At 37.9% G+C, this 21,241-nt stretch overlaps 1 protein-coding gene across 2 annotated transcripts; it reads left to right on the top strand.

The window, feature by feature from the left end:
• The first annotated feature begins 1,616 nt into the window (after positions 1-1,616).
• On the top strand, positions 1,617-17,393 carry kcnj19b (potassium inwardly rectifying channel subfamily J member 19b). Of its 2 annotated transcripts, XR_007894295.1 has the most exons (4): positions 1,617-3,908; positions 9,911-10,127; positions 13,546-14,253; positions 15,118-17,393. XR_007894295.1 is itself a non-coding variant. In XM_051667465.1 (3 exons), exons 1-3 carry the CDS (start codon positions 3,243-3,245, stop codon positions 14,181-14,183), a joined length of 1,521 nt encoding a protein of 506 aa, XP_051523425.1. In that variant the 5' UTR covers positions 1,617-3,242; the 3' UTR covers positions 14,184-17,393. The 2 variants fall into 2 exon arrangements, 1 of the variants encoding a protein (XP_051523425.1); XM_051667465.1 differs by having other exon boundaries at positions 13,546-17,393.
• Positions 17,394-21,241: the final 3,848 nt, after the last annotated feature.

Here is a 21,241-nt window from a genome sequence, read left to right as displayed (position 1 = left end):
ACAGGCGTTCACGCAGGTTAAGCCGCACTTTTCGGGGGGCCGCTTTTACATTCACCCGATTTCTCTCTCCCTTTTGTCTTGTAGACATATGCTTCAGACAGAGGGCTGGGGGCCATACTCTCGCAGGTGGTGGAGGGGGAGGAGTGCCCGGTGCTGTACATTAGCCGCAAGCTCTCGCTGAGGGAGACTAAGTACAGCACCGTAGAAAAGGAGTGTCTTGCCATTAAGTGGGAGGTCCTCACTCTCCGGTACTACCTGCTGGGGCGGGCCTTTACCCTCTGCTCGGATCACGCCCCACTCCAATGGCTCCACCGCATGAAAGATACCAACGCACGGATCACCCATTGGTATCTGGCTCTTCAGCCGTTTAAGTTCAAGGTGGTCCACAGAGCGGGAGCGCAGATGGCTGACGCTGACTTCCTTTCCAGAAATTGGGGGGGGGGGGGGGGGTTAGTGGTAGACAGGCCGGATCTCTCCCCGGCCTGAGTCGTGCGGTGGGGATATGTGGCAGCGGGGGCGTGGTCAAGCGTCCGTCCGGAGAGAGAGAAAGCGGTAAGGACACTTGCACCTGAGCTAGATCATGTTTAACACCTGTTTCTAATTCCAGTGAGCATGGGGAGAGTGGCATATAAGCAGCCACGCCATCAGCAGAGTGAGAGAGTCTGGCTCAAGGAAGGCCACAGTACTCCTGAAGCTAAAGCTGTCACGTTTAATCTGTTATGTTTGTGAAGCTGATGTGTTTAAATGACTACGTGTCTGTGAAGCTGATGAGTTTGTGAAGTTGTAAAGTATTGAAGTGGCCTATTAAAAGTCCTTCCTGAGCCTGGAAAAACCTGCTTCCCTGTGTTCTCCTTCCCTTCTGCTGTGAAGCTGTACTACACTATCTATCTATCTATCTATCTATCTAAAAATGTCTGTCTCTATATATCAATCAATTCATCCATCCATCCATCCATCTATCTACTAAAAATGTCTCTATCTATCAGTCAGTCAGTCAGTCTGTCTATCTAAAAATGTCTGTCTCTATATATATATCCATCCATCCATCCATCCATCCATCTATCTATCTATCTATCTAAAATGTCTGTCGCTATATATCAATCAATTCATCCATCCATCCATCCATCCATCCATCCATCTATCTATCTATCTATCTATCTATCTAAAAATGTCTGTCTATCTATCAATCAATCAGTCAATCTGTCTGTCTGTCTATTTAAAAATGTCTGCCTATCCATCTGTCTGTCCATCCATCTATCTATCTATCTATCTATCTAAAAATGTCTGTCTCTATATATCAATCAATTCATCCATCCATCCATCCATCCATCCATCCATCCATCTACTAAAAATGTCTCTATCTATCAGTCAGTCAGTCAGTCTGTCTATCTATCTAAAAATGTCTGTCTCTCTATATATATATCCATCCATCCATCCATCCATCTGTCTATCTATCTATCTATCTATCTATCTATCTATCTATCTATCTATCTATCTATCTATCTATCTATCTATCTATCTATCTAATGAGTGTAACATGATTATCCCTTAATGGTCTTTCACTCATTTGGGAAACAACAACATTTTAGGTCAGGTTTATTTTACATTTATGTTACACATTTTTTCTTGTTTAGTTTGCATGCATTTTTACTCGCTTATTTTCCAATCAACCTATATTGTTCAGTGCATAAGACAATATAAGAGACAATACATCATATTTGATCGTGCAGCCATGTATATGGACTGATTTGCCTGAAACCTACAAAATGTTAAGGAATAAAATTAAAATAATTCGGACTCATGATCCCTTTGTTTGTATAGGCTAAATGTTTTCATCAGAAGCCTATAGGCTAACTTTCATTGGCGTGCTCGATTTGTTAGTAGTGTAGGCCCACCTATCTTTCTTAGGATTTTGCGTATGCCCACCTAAAATAAGTAATGATACGTATGGCCACCACTACAACGAGTAGGCTTTTGACCCGGAACTTTTTCAATCTAATAACGCGATGCAAGCACCGTTGAGTGAAGTGTGTGTGTGTGTGTGTGTGTGTGTGTGTGTGTGTGGGCAGGTTTAAGTGGTTTACGAGGACTTTTTTTTTAGGTTACAAACTAGTAATTACAAGGGTATTATGCTATAAATGTGGTTTATGAGGACATTTCTAGTGTCCCCATAATTCAAATCACTTAAAAAAACATACTAAACAATGTTTTATTGAAAATGTAAAAATGCAGAAAGTTTTTTGTGAGGGTTAGGTTTAGGGGTAGGGTTAGGGTTAGGGGATAGAATCTATAGTTCGTACAGTATAAAAATTATTATGTCTATGGAGAGTCCTCATAATGATAGCTGCACCAATGTGTGTGTGTCTGTGTGTGTGTGTGTGTGTGTGGGTGTGTGTGTGTGTGTGTGTTATTAGTAGTAGTATTAGTATTAGTATTATTTTTAAAAGTGTACAGAGATTCTCTCTAAACGCGCACGGAGCAGCGGGAGTGCAACTGATGGCATAGGCAAGACAGACAGTCCGACAAATCTAATCCACCAAGATGTACGGTCCCTCATAAATTCACAGTATGCCCACCTCTTCAGACACTAATACACCACTGATCAAGATCATTAAGTGTGTCCTCTTCTCAGCCAATATTGGATCACCTCGAGCTGAAGTTATGATCAATAAACCTTCAGCAGATGGCACTCTAATGCTATAGTATTTCACACCAGACAAAAGCGCTAGAGAGATACGAGCCCTTTTCTCACACTGCTGCTGCTGGATTTGGACACACACCACGCACACACATGAACATTTGCCCAACCTCTGTCTCTCACAGCGTACAGGCAGCACAAGTAGCCTACAGAGGCATACAGTGCCGCAGTTATCTAAACTAGAGTCTACAGTGCTCAATAGAGATCTGACCACATGGAGAGGCTGACGCACAGCACAAAGAAGTTGCGGGAAAGGCATTGGAGCACTTAATACAATACGATTTTATTATTATTATTATTATTATTTTACGTAAACTACTTATTGTGCACGTATAAATAAATTGGGAAAGACAACTACAGAAAAAAATCTTCACTCGAAGACCGCAAATGAAGTTACTGATCAAGGAGGTACCATTAAATTTACCCGGAGGTCTATGGACCAACACTGTAAATGTGTGGATCCTTCAGTGCCGCGCGTAAATAGACTGGCGTGAAACTTGGAGAGACCCAAATTGTTCATCTACCGATTGTGGCTTGCGCAGCCATGTCTGTAATCCGAAGAAAATTCGGTGAAGACTATCAGGTGGTGAACACCAACCGGGGCATGTCCTTTTCTGCCCCGGCCAAAAGAAAGCGCCAGCGGTTCGTGGAGAAAAACGGCCGCTGCAACGTCCAGCACGGTAACCTTGGCGGAGAGACCAGCAGGTACATCTCCGACCTCTTCACCACGCTCGTGGACCTAAAGTGGCGCTGGAACCTGCTCATTTTTCTCCTGACGTACACCGTCGCGTGGCTCATCATGGCATCAATGTGGTGGATCATCGCCTACATCCGCGGAGACCTCGGGAACGGCCACGACGAGTCGTACACCCCGTGCGTCGCCAACGTTTACAACTTTCCCTCCGCTTTCCTGTTCTTCATTGAGACCGAGGCGACTATAGGTTACGGGTTCCGATACATCACGGAGAAGTGCCCAGAGGGCATCATACTTTTCCTCTTCCAGTCCCTCTTGGGCTCGATTGTGGACGCGTTTCTCATCGGCTGTATGTTCATTAAGATGTCTCAGCCCAAGAAACGCGCAGAGACGCTCATGTTCAGCCAGGACGCGGTCATCTCACAACGGGACGGGAAGCTTTGCCTTATGTTTAGAGTCGGGAATCTCAGGAATAGCCACATGGTTTCTGCGCAGATCAGGTGCAAGCTTATCAAGGTAGAAAATAACACAATAACATTACATATAATCCCAATAGAGAGCCAATATGGATGCTATTGTGGGTGTATTTGCGCACATGTTTAAATGGTTTGTGTGTGAGAGAGAGCATGTGAGAACACAAAGGCGCATTTACACCTCATAACAAGGAAGGAAATTGGGAGGCTGTTGGAAAATATCCTGTATAAATTGTGTTGGCTTTGTTTAAAATCTGAATAACTGATCCTCTTCTCTGGGAAGAGCAACCGGGAGGAGCTTTCATTGATTTTAAACAAATCTTGTGTTTAAAACAGACAATTGGCCAATGCATGTTTTCACCCCTAATGTAATGTAATGTAATACAGTGTCTCTCAGCAGTCTCTGATTTGCATATAGATTTTGTCTGCCCTTAGAACAAAGGAATTACATAAATAAATTGAACACATTCCCATTCTGATTATATGGATTCCCATGGGAAGCATTGCGGTAAAGTGAATGCTTCTTGTTCCCAGAGCAGATTTTTCTTCTGCTCCATGTAAACAGTCAGAATAAGGCCTTGGCCCATGGTTTTTAAAAGGAGTGGACTGTTATACTTTTGTAATGTAGATAGGAGGGAACAGAATGTGAGTGTAGGTGAGTTATGTGCACTTTCCAAGGTCCAAGGTCACATTGCCAGACCATTCAAAATCAAAGATTTCCGTATGTAACATTCATATGTAACTATGTCATGCAAAATCTCAAAGTAGCTGAAAGAATCACGTACATGCTGCATTTATTTGTATTTTAATCTGGAATAGGCCTTAAACTGATAGTTCACCCAAAAATGAAAATTCTTTCATTCACCTTAATGCCATCCCAGATGTGTATGACTTTCTCCTGCTGAACACAAATGAAGATTTTTAGAAAGATGTTGAATGGTGGCCAGAACTTTGAAGGTCCAAAAAAGCACATTAAGGCAGCATAAAAGTAATCCATATGACTTCAGTGGTTTAATCCATGTCTTCTGAAGCTATATGATGGGTGTGGTTGAGAAACAGATTAATATTTAAGTCCTTTTTACTATAAATCTCCACTTTCACTTTCACATTCTGCTTCTTTTGTTTTTGGCGATTCACATTCTTCGTGCATATCACCATTTACTGGGCAGGGAGAAGAATTTATAGTAAAAAAGGACTTACATTTTGATCTGTTTCTCACCCAAATCTATCATATCGCTTCTGAAGACAGGGATTTAACCACTGGAGTCTTATGGATTACTTTTATGGTGCCTTTATGTGCTTTTTGGACATTGAAATTTCTGGCCACCATTCACTGGCATTGTATGGACCTACAGAGCTGAAATATTCTCCTAAAAAATGTTGTTTGTGTTCAGCAAAGGAAAGTCATACAGATCTGGGATGGCATGAGTGTGAGTAAATGATGAGAGATTTAAATTCTTTGGGTGAACTTTCCCTATAATAGAATCTAAGCCATTGTAACATTTAGATGCAGTTATAAAGTATTATTGCCTTAAAGTTATATGGTGTAATGCCACTGCTCCAGGTAAGCTTTTAGCTGTATTCTGCAATAATTTTAATGTAAATGGTGACACAAAAACTTAGTTACCTATTACAAAAACAGACAAATCTGTACTGGGACAATCTCCATATGATAGAATTCACCAGCACTTGGCAAAAGAAGGAGAGTAGGAGCTCAGATTAAACTGTAGGGAAATAACATGGAACTGTTACAAGAAATGCTGGTAGATATTGGGCTAATCAGATTGTAAAAGGGGGTCACAAGCCTAGAAGGAGGGCCTTTGGGGTTGGCGTGATTCACACATGGTTCTCAGCGCACACTGCTGACAGCAGTAAATCTCAGCAAGCGCAATGCAGCGAGTGCAGGATGATAGATGGTTAACTTCAGAAGCACCTTCCTCCCCTATGCTCTGCCCTTCATCTGTTACTGTATACAGAGCGATAGAGATAAAGTATTGGAGAAACAGCAGTCAATCTATCACTTTCAGAGTGGTCTGCAGAGTAAGCACTCTGTCCCGCCTCTGAAATGTACAGTCTTTTTTCCTGTCTTTTATTGTTAATGTGTGAGAAAAGCAGTTAAAGATGAACTGGACATTGTTTAGATTTACCCAGACTGTCTCAAAAGCATTTGCTCACAACAAGATAATTATGGAAACTAATGTAAATTGGTGTCAAAAGTTGAAAGCTCTCCCTTAGGTTGTACAGTATGTTAAAAAAATTCATTTGAAAGACATGCAAAGGACAAGCCTTAGGATAAACACAAAAACATCACTCATCCAGATGCCTCATCAGCATGTCTTAAATGGCACAAGCGTATTGTGCACTGTGAGTTTGATATGTTTATTTCTACACAGATATTTGAAGTAAAATCCTGTAATTTTTTGCGTGTGTAGAAGACTGTGAACTAAATTTGCATCCCTGGAGTTTTGTGGTTAGAATAGCTGGGCTTTCTACAGCATCTCACTCAGACTCCTTTTTGGAACAGCCATGTTAGAAGTGTCATGCTTTAACTTTTGATCTGTTTTTCTTTTCTTTTCTTTTTTCCTGCTAGATTTGACAGGCTTTTTTTTCTTTCAGTTGCTCTAGTATTGCATTGTAGGATCTTTGAGCCAAGTGTATTTTGAATGAAACTTTCAACATAATATTGGTAAGACTTCAGTAAGGTTCTATATATTACATTAGTTAAGGTATCATGAACTAACGATTAATGATTAAAATTGCCATTTGTTCATGCCATTGTTCATTGTTAGTTAATGTTAGTTCATAATGAATTAACTAATGTTAACAACATTTATGTTGTTGTTATGCATACAACTTTAAATGTTAAAAATGTATTAGTATATGAACTGTAGGAATTAACAGGAATTACAATAATTTTGTATTTGTTAACATTAATACATGCGTTAAAGGAATAGTTCCCCCAAAAATGAAAATTCTCTCATCATTTTCTCACCCTCATGCCATCCCAGATGTGTATGACTTTCTTTCTTCTGCTGAACACAAACAAAGATATTTAGAAGAATATCTCAGCTCTGTAGGTCCATACAGTGCAAGTGAATGTGACCAAAACTTTGAAGCTCTAAAAGGGAGCATATGACTTAAGTGGTTAAATCCGTCTTTTGAAGTGATATGATAGGTGTGTTGTATATGTAGTATATGTTGAAATTAACATTAACCAAGATCAATAAGGGCTGTGAAATCATTGTTATTTGTCAATTTATTTTAACTAATGTAGTTACCTAATGTTAATGAATACAACTATATTGTATATTGTAAGTGTTACCATTTATGTTAACTATTGCATTAACTTATGTGAAAATATATATATTTATTGTAGTGTTTTATGTTTTGTAATTAAGTTGCATAACTATTGTTGGTAAAAAAAAAAAAAAAAAGAAAGAAAGAAATAAAGTGTTTGTCTAAAACATTGTGGCAGAAATCACACTTACATGACTAAATTTGGTCAGTCCAATCAAGTCACACTTTCCGCAGATCATTTGCTTTGAAACTCCCCATAAAACACATTGCCAGAATATCAAAGCTGCTCTTTTCTATACAAGGAATATGCAAGCTGATCATTGACTGTCAAGTTCAGTTGCCTTTTTTCATGGTTTATTTAATAAAAAAATAAATAATAAAATTCAGATATTTGGGGTGCAGCTACCCATTTTTGGCAGTGTATGCCACATTAACATTTGCACCCCCCCACTAATGTGGCGCCGGTTGGGCCCTCGGACGTTATGCCATCCGAAGGGCTGATGAGGGTGGGGTGGGTGTGGTGGTCCACCTTGGTTTCACTGTCCGACCGCTACCCTTTGGGGTTGATGCACAGCATATGTTGCATACCCTGTTTTTGGGCCACTGTTAGGATGGGATTTGAACCCTGGTCCCCTTGCATGCTAAACAAGAACTATATTACTACCATGTTGCATTTATGATATGTGCATGATATTCTTCCAAAGCTAAAGCCTTAAACTAAAACTAAAGTAAACCTTTTCTTCTTTACTAGGACAGGATGTCTCTCTCAATAATTAGATTTTTTTTTTCACATAAACTGTATGTAGTTGTATTTGTTAATGAGATAGTTTAACCAAAAATGAAATAATTTACTCACTCTAATGTTGTTCCAAACCTGTATAACTTTTTCTTTCTATATTTTCTCTTTCAGAATGACTCAGACTAACATACTGCCTAACATTATTATTTTTTATAAAATTATTTGGTGAACTATCCTTTTAAAAATTACCCATTAAAAAAAAAGTAAGAGAAAATTGACATCAAAAACTCGCAATAATGACATTCTGATTTGTTTTGTGCTTTGTGATTCACACTTAGTTACAGCAACAGTAGCTGTCAGCAGATGTCTCTCCACTACCTTTATCACACCAATATCTTATGTTCACCAATTTGCACTTGTATGTTACAATTCCTTTAATATAAGAACATTTGTGTGTATGTGTGTGTGATGGTGTCACTGTTTGAGTCCTGCATCTATACTGTGAAAACTCTCACTCTTTTACTGGGAACACTACTGTGACATGAGCTCTCAGTCTGTTCACCATCTGTGGCCTTCGGGACAAGCAGCCAACCACACTGATTTACCTTACAATCCTCTAATGTAAATATAGAAACAGGCTATGTTAAAGGTAGATGAACAAAATTGTGGTTAGTGATTAAAGACATTCTCTTAAAGATTTTGGCAAAGATTCTTCCAGTTGAACATGTTGTGTAATTTTGCACATGTGACCCTGCCTCTGTGTGTGGGTGGGTAGTTGGCATGACATAGGACATGTCAAGGAGTCACAGCAGTGTTCTGCAGTGTGACATACACTACTCTGTCCAAATGTATTTTTAAATAGATTTGGTCTCATTCTAATTTTCTAAACATTGTGCATGCACTTTTTATGACCTCATTTTTTTGAAAAATAACATGGAATATTGTGAAATGTTTGAAAGTTAATTTCAAACACTACATGATTATTTAAATGGATAGTTAATCCAAAAATGAAAATTCTCTCCTCATTTCCTCACCCTCATGCCATCCCAGATGTGTATGACTTTCTTTCTTCTGCTGAACACAAACAAAGATATTTAGAAGAATATCTCAGCTCTGTAGGTCCATACAATGCAAGTGAACGGTGACCAAAACTTTGAAGCTCCAAAAGCACATAAAAGGAGCATAAAAATAATCCATACAACTCCAGTAGTTAAATCCATGTCTTCTGAAACGATATGATAGGTGATGGTGAGAAACAGATCAATATTAAGTCCTTTTTTTACTATAAATCTCCACTTTCACATTCTGCTTCTTTTGTTTTTGGTGATTCGCATTCTTCGTGTATATCGCCACTTTCTGGGCTGGGAGGAGAATTTATATTAAAAAATTACTTTTGTTATCTGTTTCTCACCATCACCTATCATATCGTAAAACTGGTCTGTAATTTTCTTCATGTCTCCTTTCTCAACCTAATATGCATAGACAACTATAATTAAGCAATTCATAGGTTGCTTTCCACCAAAAAGTGTAAACACTGTGACACTATCAAAACATTGCTTTGTTTGTTTAAGCATCCCATCCAGCCCGACACAGTAATAATGGCTTAACTAATGGCATGAGTTTGAAGCGGGACTTTTTGTTTATTCTGACCAATGGCAGATGGGGGTAGTGTTTGAGGAACCTGTTTAAAGGCAGTCATTATTTTTGGAATTCCATTTGGTGACACTTGTGGCACAGAAATGGCAGACTTTATCTCTCCACCTTTTACACACCCGCACATCGAATTTATACATTAATTTTAACCTTAAATCTTGACGTCTAAAAAAAAGTTCATGTGTATGTTATTTGTCAAATACCTGAGTGTTGTAAACGGCAAGATACTAATATCACAGACTGATTTGTTATTTGCAATCGCTAAATTCAAGCAGTATAAATTCTAGTAGATTCCAGAAACAGAAATTCTGACAGTGACATTGTCTTAACAGCCTCTCTCACCCTGTTTGCTTTAGTCTCGTCAAACCCCCGAGGGCGAGTTTCTCCCATTGGATCAGCGGGAATTGGATGTGGGATTCGGAACGGGTGCTGACCAGCTCTTCCTTGTCTCACCCCTCACGATATGCCATGAGATCAATTCCAAGAGCCCCTTTTTTGACCTGTCCCAGCGCTCCCTCATGAATGAGCAGTTTGAGATTGTTGTCATCTTGGAAGGCATTGTGGAAACCACAGGTCAGTAACATAAAGTTTACGGCATGTTTGTTCCCATCAAGAGTAAGGATGGGAAATCAGTACAATCCTCACCCAGTCCTTTCAGTGCCCTCTCTTTAAATCACCAATGGATGTTTCTCATTCTTTCCCTCTGTTTATATCTCACCTACACTGAAAAAAAAAAGTTTTGTCAGTTCAACAAGTTCATGTGGTAACATGTAAATTAACTGGTTTTGTTGAAATGAAAGAAAGTGTTTAAGATACTAAATATATCTGTATTTCACCAACCTGAAATACCAAGGTTTTACTAAGGCATAACTTTCAGTAGATACAACTTGATTTGCCCTGTAAGGTCATATCACATTTTAACTTTGATGTATAACCTGATATGTAAACTCATTGCTTTATTCAGGTCAAATCACATTTTCACTTTTATGTAAGTTCATGCACCCATTGAACACTTTTCTTCTATAGATGGCAACAGGAAGGTTGAAAACAAGCTCTCCCCATTCATTTGTATGATATCTGCAAATGGGACTAAGGGCACCTACACACTAGAGTTAACGCTGCATCAGAGAAAGCTGAGAATGCATTGATTTCAAAGGGGATGGTGCATCAGAAGGACGGACATGTCACGATATGTGAATGAGCCCAGATGCAGACAGTCATATAAACCAAAAATACTTTATTAGGGAGAAAATTAAATACAAAAACTGGGCATCTAACACAAAAGCCCAGTCTTAGCCAAACACGGCAGAGAAATGAAATTACACTTAAGAGGGAAAAATTGAGAAAAGAAAACAAGCTAGTTCCAACTGACACAAACCAGGCCGACCAGGAAACACAAGACAAGAGGAATGAACCAGCACAGGACAGAGCACAACAGTGGAAATAAACAGGGAAGCAAAAAAGAGAGTAACAAGAGAAGGCAGGTTTAACTGATAAACTGATAACAAGACAAATGCGGGGGCGGGTTTCACTCAAGACTTAATAGACACAAGTGCACATGGCAATGAAAAACCAACAAAGCCATGTACACACATACAGTACAACAAGGGAGACTCATATGAGTGTCAGGATCCAGCCACAAAAACTATAAACAAAGTCGACAGAAGTGGCAGGATCCTGACAGGACAGGGAAAACGATGAAGTGAAGCTCTGTCATGCAACCAGAAGTTGAGACCATTTCAACTTTTGCTTCAACGCACTGTGGTGTAGGCATCCGTTGACCAATGAGAATCTCAGAGAGGGAATAGCTGCGCTGTGAAATCGAAAAACATGGCAGACAAGCTCAAACATATGGTGTATTCATTCCCTGTCCTCAATTATCTTTCTCTGTCAGGCTAAAAAGATAGTAATTGTGGAGAGAGTGCCTGGAGATAAGTTTCAATATTTGCTGGTACACCGTCAAAAAGATATATTTAAAATAGCCATCTCTATATGTGACCACCTCTACCCCCTGTTGTACACCCCTTCCAAACAGACCTTTAGCAGTCCCATGCGTCCAACGCTCCACCAGAGCTTTCATTATTGTGTGAGTGCCCTTACTGCCATGAAGTAATAGCTGCTTTCAAAACATGCTTCATGAAGCTTCGAAACCTTTATGAATCATTTGTTTCAAATCAATCCTTCGGAATGCGTATCAGACTGGTGGAGTCACGAAATTTCAGCAAACGAGGCTTTGTTACTTCATACTGTTTCGAAACAATTTACGCTAGGGGGCGTTGATCCCACAATGAAAACCTGAATTAGTGTGAAATGCAGGCTGTAACTGATCTCGAGTCAGTGCAGAAATAAATTAGATCTATAAAATCAGACTAGTTGCTGTTTTTAATTTTTGCATTTTAATTTCCCTGTCGATCACCTTGAGATGTATTCCTGGAGAATTTTTTTTTTTGAGAGAGACATAAATACTTTGTGATATTTTAAGAGATTTATTTGCTTTACAAAATGTGAATCTGGAATTTTGACTATTGTACATGATAATGCGCCTTCACTTTCTTATTTTTTATTTAGTACACCCAAAATTGGCAATTATAAAATTGCTGCATATAGTAGTAGTGGTGACGCATGCGGTGTTTCGAGCGTTTCGAAACAACAAATCATTTTCTGAAGCAATTGGTTCAGCTGACTCAAAGTTTCTGAAAGCTTAGTTTCTGCCATCACTGTTGTGACTAGTTGACCGTTATGCTCTCTCTTATGTTTAATACGCGAAGATGTTATCCCAGTACGCCTTCCATCACAAAATGTTTTCTTCATATGTACTTAAGAGCAGATCTCCTCTAGATGACACACCTCTGTACTGCCCTCTTCAGGTCTGGTGGAGTACGACAATACAGTCGTAGTGCTCATGCGTTGAATGTGTCCATACCAAGCTCTATTGAGCTGTATTGGAAATTGTATTTTGGTTCAAAGTAACTCAATAAAGTTAATGTAACAATTCCTTGTTTTAGATTACATAAACCTGACTACATTAGGTTACACCAACAAAATTAGTTTTTATAGTTTAAATCAGGTAGAAATAACTCCTTCAAGCAACAACTGCATTTGTTCACTTTTTACAGTGCACTGTATGTATAGTATAATTGTAGCACTCAATAAATGTAACATCAATAATAACTTGCAATGATAATGCACAATCTACTCACAGTGGGGTGACATGAGCCCTCTTTTGGTTGATTAAAGACCAGATGCACTGCTGTGTTCTGGACAATCTGCTATTGCTTGCTGGGAGGCTGGCCAACAGAACATTGCAGTAGTCCAGTCTTGATATGACAATAGCTTGGACCAGGACCTGCACAGCATATTCAGGCAAGAATGGTCTGATTTTCCTGATTTTTTAAAGTGCGAACCTGCAAGACCATGCGGTTGATGAGATGTGAGCTGTGAAGTTAAGTTGGTCATCTACCACCACTCCCAGATTCAGGGCTGTCCTTGTTTCTTTAGTGTAGTTGAACCAAGATGAATAGTGAGGTTGTGGTCAAAAGATGGGTTGGCAGGGATTACCAGAAGTTTTGCCTTGGCAAGGTTGAGCTGAAGGTGGTGTTCCTTCATCCAGGCCGAGATCTCTATGAGGCAGGCAGAGATATGAGCTGAGACTGTGGGGTCATCAGGATGAAACTACAGGTAAAGTTTTGTACGTATCATCTGCGTAGCAGTGGTAGGAAAAGTCATGTGCTTTAATGTGAATGGTGAAGTGTAGATCTTAAAGAGGAGGGGTCCAAGCACTGATCCTTGAGGAATACCAGTGGTAGCTAAATGCAACCAAGCATACATTTTCTAGAACTGTTGGTAAAAACGTTGGTAACACTTTACAGTAAGATTTAAATTTTGTACAAAATTGTTTATTCGTGTTAACTAATGCAACCTACAACCTGTTACCAAAAAGTTACAAGTATCCCTGGTCTTCCCTGCTCTGAATCTGAATCTTCCCTTTCAGGCATGACATGTCAGGCACGAACATCTTACACAGAGGATGAGGTGCTGTGGGGTCACCGCTTCCTACCCGTCATGTCGCTGGAGGAGGGATTCTTCAGGGTCGACTACTCACAGTTCCACAATACGTTTGAGGTGCCCACTCCTCCATACAGTGTGAAGGAACAGGATGAGAAGTCCTCCCTGCCCTCCCCTAGTCCTCTTCTCTCCCCTACGGTGCTTGATGGACGCAGTCACAGAGAACGGATCTTCTCCTTAGATGGAGTTCCCCAAGCTGAAGAACAAATGTCCAAATTACCTAGCAAGCTCCAGCGTATAAGCTCTAAGAATGGGAAAGAGGTCCTCAAAACTGGAAGCTCTCAGGTAACAGAAAAGGCCTCCAGCACGGGTGACCTGCCTCTCAGAGTGCAGAGGCTGGGCTCGCTGGTGGGTCAGGGGGAGGCTGAAAATCAGCTCCAGCTCAAAGCTATAAAGATGGATCCAGCAGCCCACACCCGGTCGGCCGGGGAACTCGAGCATCACAGACTACTTCCAATGCCTGCTCCAGTTCCAGGGCCCAACCTCAACCCATTGCCTGAGTCCAGTGGATGGCCAGAAGACAATCTTCCCCCTAAATTACGTAGAATGAATGCAGACCACTGAATTACTGTCCAGTTTATTGAGTCTTATTTAAACTCTTTCTGACACAGAAATGAACATTGAGGAATAAGAGGTAGATATGGCTCTCAAAATCATTTAATTATTTGAATAATATTTATTTAAAAGGGACTTTACTGTGATTCTTTCTCTCAAAGTGTATGAAAGAGCTATGTCTCTTTGTTCAATCGAACTCATTGCCTTTTGCAGACTTTGCCCTCAGTTGCACTACCAGTCAAGTTTGGACACATTTGACATAATTTATGTAAGTCATGATCCTAAAAATCTTTTGATTTAAATGCTTATGCTTAATTTCTTGAAATAGTTTTGTAGACAAGCAAAATTTTTGCAAATTTCTTTACTTTTTCTTAAAAACTTAATATATATATATATATATATATAATGCCCTGCATGGGAACACCTTCAATACTGTTTAAAAAGCATCATAGGGAGATACCTCATAAAGATGGTTAAGGAAATGCCATAATCTAGTGTGCATAGTTGAAATCTAGGCAAAAAGTGACTACTTCTAAGAAGCCAAAATTTTAGATAGTTTTTATTTGTTTAACATTTCTTGGTCAATGCATACTTCAGTTTGTGTTATACTATAGTTTAATAATGATAGAGTCTGTGTCCACAACTTGACTGGTAGTGTACATGAGAATTGTAGATGTTCTGAATTCAATTTGAATTTCAATAAATATGTAATGTAGATATTTAAATATTTGATATGAATTAAGCACCTTTATGGAATTATAAACACAAAATATTCACATATATATATTTGATTATTTATACAAGTTATTTATCAAGTATTTATGTAGAGGAATGTTTACTGTATGTACAGGCTTTTAATGTTCAAAGCATTTTGTCACATTTCACAGAATGTTTTTTTTAATATATATATAATTTTTATATAATTTCTCTGGTATTGTTACAGGGGCTGACAATGTGGGCACAAGATAACAATTACTGCAGTTCATCAACACAGGACAATTTTGATAATCTTAATAATTTCATTATTCATCTCTAAACTACAATACAATAAAATTACTTAGAAAACATTAATTTGGTGTTCCTGGTTGGCATCTGAGGAAGGTTAAAGGAATAGTTCATCCAGAAATGAAAATTTCCTTCCATGGAACACAAAAATGAATGTTAGGGACTGACCGTCACAGTCACCATTTACTTTCATTGTAAGGAAAAACAATGACATTAAAAAGAATGGTGATTGAGGCTGTTTGTCCCTGACATCTCCTTTTGAGTTCCGTATACATATAGAAGTCATACAGGTTAAGGAATAAACGGGTCAACTATCCCTTTAAAAGAAAAAGTCAATTATGGTGCTGAGACATGCAAACCAAGGCATGTTACATTTAGCAAGTAAGTGATCTTGCAATCAGGTTATCTGCATTAGGTCCCATCTGCATTTAGGGCCCAGAGACCTGTGCATGCACAACAGCTACCACTAATCATCATCTCCATGGAAACCTCCTGGCCTGTACCTCAGGCTGTGGGCGGAAGTGAAAATAATTCAATTTGTCTACAAGAAGAAATAACTCACACTCAGTGCACAGACATGCCATAAAAACGTCATTACTCTTAATTGTGAATGCACAGAGGTTCTGTCACATTGTTCATTATCAATGCAATTCATTTTTGAGGAAACACAGCAGTGACCAGAGGGAATGTGAAATATTAGTACAGTTTATTCTGGGGGGCATGCAGCGAGGAATGCATTTAATCCCCATTAATACACAAAATAAGCAATTACACAGAGAAAAATAAAACAAGATGACTAATGCAAAGATCTAATAATTAAGTGTCCCCATAAATAAGTATATCTGCTACAAGAAATATATTTACATTGAACAGAAAAATTATAGTTCAAGGCACTTCTTCCGATACACACATTTGAAAAAGCGTTATTTTAATTTGGCTCATCACACATGGACATTAAGAAAAGTGGAATAAAAAAAAAAAAGCTGCTGAGTTCAGAATGACATACTACTCTTACTATTTCTATTATATAAATATATCGCAGAACTAGTATGAGTAGTATGGTAACCATTTCTAAAAAATGTTATTCTACTTTTTTAATATCCATGAGTAAAGTCTTCAGAGTGTGTCAGGGCATGTGAAAAGACAGCAGGTGTCCTATTGGAATTCTGAAAATGTCTTTTTTTTTTTGTTTGTTTGTTTTTTATGCAGTATAATTAATTAAAATGGGAAAGAAAAGAAAAAGTTGTCTCAACTTAATCATTAAGTTAACACAATGCAATCTTTTTTGTCATCTTAACTTAAAATTGAAAGGAAGCGGGGTAACTAATGTTAATGTAACCCCGTTACACAACTCATCCAAGTTAAAACAAAAAATTTTTTTTATCAAGTTGACATTGTTGCCACAGCAAAACATTTGTTGACTAGACTAGGAAATATTAGTTGTCAACTTAAGTAAATCCACCATTTTAACTTTTTTTAAACGTTGACTCCACTTCATGATAAAGTTAATTCATCAAGAATTTTACTGTTAAGTTAAATAAAAAAATAAATAAAAAAACTTTAAAACATTTTTTTTAAAGTTGACTCAACAAATAGATTTTTACTGTGTAGTACAAGGGATGAAGAAGAAATCTTAAAGGGGATATGTTTATTTAAGTAAAAAATTACAATATGCAAAAGAAAAACAACAATTGTAAAAAAACTACAATGTAAAAATGTTTTGTCAGGTAACCTACAAATGCGCTTTAATTAACTGGTTTATAAAATGTGAACATTTTATTTAATCAAACTTAACTTCCCTGACAAATTAGATTACTCCAACAAAAGTAATTTATTAATTTATGGATTAGATCAAGTAGAATTATATCCTTGAGGTAACAAGCACAGGTTAAATGTATTTAATTTTTTTCTGTGTATATACTTCATATGAGTATATACTTATATTTCAGTGTTACACATAAAGTACGGTAATAACTGAAAAGAAATACAATTCTAAACAAACAAAAAAAACAACAACAACAAAACAAAACAAAAAACTAACTCAACTCTTCATTTAAACCAGTAAAGGTTGTGGCCTTTAAATGAAAAAGTTTATCTATTATCTGGTTTACCTTGGAGTCAAATTGCAACAAAATACAAATTTCATAATCACAAAATCACTGTAATATCCATAAAGTGATTTTCTGCTTGTCCTGTTTTATAACTTTATTTAATAATAAAAATGTTTTTCTTATTGCATTGTTTTATTCAACAAACCTAATTCATAAATTGAACAACACAGAGGTTGGTTGTAAACTCTTCAATCGCTTGAACAGAGTCATGGAGCAGGAGTCGAGGCAGAGAAAGTGTTTTTCCATCATGGAGTGCAGCTGACCCTTTCTTACAGGTAAAGGTTATTTTCCTCCTTTTGACCGGGTGCCGAGAGACACTGCAGCCCTGACTAAGACGACACATCGATCGTCGGGCACTGTCACTTCAGCCTGGACAAATGTTACATCTGAATAATCTCTTCTCCAGAGATCAAGCAACACAGAATCATGGAAATGTGCTCAGAAAATAATGAGTCGGAGCCAGAGAGGGATCAAGACCACAGAAGATTGATTACCAGAGTCTGGACAGTGGTTGTTATTGATGGAAACATTTCAATCAATTTCTTTGTCTTTAGTACATGCCTTAGTGTACAATCAAGATGTTAATTCAATCAAACTTATTTTGTGTTCTATGAAAGAAAGAAAGTGCTATGCAAGCAACATGAGGGTGAGTGAATGATGACAGAATGTTAATATCTGGGTGAGCTATACCTTTAATGAGCTACTTCTAGCATTTTTTTTTTAATCTACTAGTTTTACCATTTGTTTTTTTAATCTGACCCTTAAAAATTAATTTTTTGATATAACCTTATGTTGTCTTGATAATTCAGTCACATTTTAGCTATGTTACATGAGTGCTGTTGTACTGAATATCAGCATGGCTGTGATTCAGTCATTTATCAGCTATGTTTATATTGAGTCCAACATGTGTCTCAGTATCATATGAGTGTGATATTGCTTTTCTACAACAGTTCTTTAAACAAGTTAATTTCGAATAACTTAATTTTTTATAAATAATACGACAAGTTAATTATTTATTTATTTATTTATTTAGTCTGTTTTTTGCTCCACTAATGAAAATAGTTTCAAACAATGCCGAATGCAAATAAGCGGTGTGATACAAACAGTGAAGCTTTCCAGTGCTGTTATATTAAATATCAGCAGTCTTGGAACATTGTTGGTCCAAACAGATAAAAGGATTGGAAATAACTGTTGTATAATAAATAATATTTTACACTTGACTTAAACCAGTTAATGTAAATGTTACCTTATATGGTAAATTTTTTTAGGTTACTTGACAAAGTATTTCTTAACATGGGCTACAATTCCCCTGGCCAGACGGTACCCCATTTTATAATGTAACTCATATTAATCTGATCTTGTTTCATATGTCACACAGTGTTCATCATCTTTAGCTGCATACTTTGAAACATACTGGAACCATCTTTTCATTGACCTTGGTGTGCCAAGAACAGTAGTATTGGTCACAGCCAACCATGTTCTCATTTCTAATGCAAGAACAGTGTTTTTATTGAGGCATAATGTCCACAGTCACGCTTACCATGCTCTCTAGCACAAAATTCAAGATGCTCATTAATACCAAATGAGCACAGAAAATTCTGTGTCAAATCCAACCACAATAACAGTGCATTAGCGACTCAGCATGTGAATTAGCAATGGCAAGAGGCAGAGGAATGAATGGAGAGGGAATGAAAAAGTGAGAGGAGTTTTCATGTTTACCTGCACAGTCACAGTTATAAAAACTTAGGACACTACAGAGACCTTTCTACTGACTCTGAAAAACATCAAAAGAAAGATGCCCAGGGTCCCTGCTCATCTGCGTGAATGTGCCTTAGGCATGCTGCATGGAGGCATGAGGACTGCAGATGTGGCCAGGGCAATAAATTACAATGTCTGTACTTTGAGACGCCTAAGACAGCACTACAGGGAGACAGGAAGGACAGTTGATCGTTCTCGCAGTGGCAGACCACATGTAACAACACCTGCACAGGATCGGTACATCCGAATATCACACCTGCATGACAGGTACAGGATGGCAACAACAACTGCCTGAGTTACACCAGGAACGCACAATCCCTCCATCAGTGCTCAGACTGTCCGCAATAGGCTGAGAGAGGCTGGACTGAGGGCTTGTCGGGCACTTCTCACACACCTTACAGTCTAGCTGATCCCACAAAATCTCAATGGGGTTAAGATCCATAACACTCTTTTCCAATTATCTGTTGTCCAATGTCTGTGTTTCTTTGTCCACTCAAACCATTTCTTTTTGTTTTTCTGTTTCAAAAGTGGCTTTTTCTTTGCAATTCTTCCCGTAAGTCCTGCACCCCTGAGTCTTCTCTTTACTGTTGTCCATGAAACTGGTGTTGAGCAGCTAGAATTCAATGAAGCTGTCAGCTGAGGACATGTGAGGTGTCTATTTCTCAGTAATTAGAATACAGTTACATTCAAAAAGTATTTTGATTACTGTAGAGATTACTTTGTATTTTATTGTCATTTATTTCATTTGATATTTAGTGTATTCAGATGAAAAACATTTATACACAGGGTTGGGAGGGTTGCTTTTGAAATGTATTCCACTACAGATTAAAGAATACATGCTGTAAAACGTAATTTGTAACATATTCCATTAGATTACTCAAGGTCAGTAACGTAATCTAAATACTTTGGATTACTTCTTCAGCACTGGTAGATTTTTTTCACTTGTTTTGACTATAAAAACTCTGCCAGTACAGTAAGACAAAATACACATGTTAAAAATACATTCTCTGAAAAACCTAAATATCTTATGCAGTGTTGTTTCTAAAACAAGATCAATCAAATTGATCTTGTTTTAACGATTTTTAGATATTTTTACAGGAAAACAATACAAAAATTATTATCAAGAATATGATTTTTGTCCTAATATAAAAAGGTATTACTAGAAAAAAAGAAATTATGATCCAACGTGAATTTTCTTGATAAGAAAATATGATCGTGCCTGGTAACATGTGCATGTAAAATGGCTAGAAATAGCATTTTAGATAAGCTTAAAGCTGACAATTTACACAAGGTTTATTTCTATTTCTTCTGCTCCAAACTTACTTCAAACTTACTTCTCTGTCTGCTCGTATGAATGTAACACATCATAAGAAAGTGTTTCACCGCTGTTCAAATGCACTTTGAAGGCCAACTAAAGCCTTCATCGGCCAAGTAACATAGGACAATGCATCTGTTTGCACTTCCGCAGTTAATTAAGAATGTAAACCTATCTCCTGCCTGATGTCCCACTCCCATTGCTACGTGTTGCTGAGTGATGACTAACTGCAGCCTATGCCAGCCAGATATCACTTCAGTCTACTATGATGGACTTCACAGAGGATGAACTGGTGCCAACTCCAACCGCAAGACATGGGATACTTAACTTGACATTGCCTAAATCTGGGACTTAGGATGGCCTTCACCTAAATGAACTGCCACAAGCTGCCAGTTGATCTACGATGCACCTCAATGACCTCTGCCTGCATCACCTTGGTCAAAGGATGGACTACACTCTTAAAATGGAATACATTGACAATAAAATAATGCCAACTAAAGCCTTCATCGGCCAAGTAACATAGGACAATGCATCTGTTTGCACTTCCGCAGTTAATTAAGAATGTAAATTCTAAAACTTTAGTCATTAATCTTACAGTTCATACAAAATTTTTTGTTTAAATATTGCCCCCTAACACTTAGTTTACTAACTTCAAACCATGATTTGTACTACACATAACTAACTAATATTGTCATTATATTCATACTGTTAAGCCAGAGGGGAACTGGCCCCCACAGTAAGCCTAGATTCCCCCAAGGTTATTTTTCTCCATTAACCAACATCTTATGGAGTTTTGTGTTCCTTGCCACAGTCGCCTTAAGCTTGATCACTGGTGTCTAAATACAAATATTATATACTTTTAAATTTATTTATTTATT

This window comes from Myxocyprinus asiaticus, chromosome 32 (assembly GCF_019703515.2).
Source record: "Myxocyprinus asiaticus isolate MX2 ecotype Aquarium Trade chromosome 32, UBuf_Myxa_2, whole genome shotgun sequence".
Classification (NCBI taxonomy): domain Eukaryota; kingdom Metazoa; phylum Chordata; class Actinopteri; order Cypriniformes; family Catostomidae; genus Myxocyprinus; species Myxocyprinus asiaticus.
Note: the sequence above shows the minus strand (reverse complement) of the source record. Positions and strands in the feature narration are given on the sequence as shown.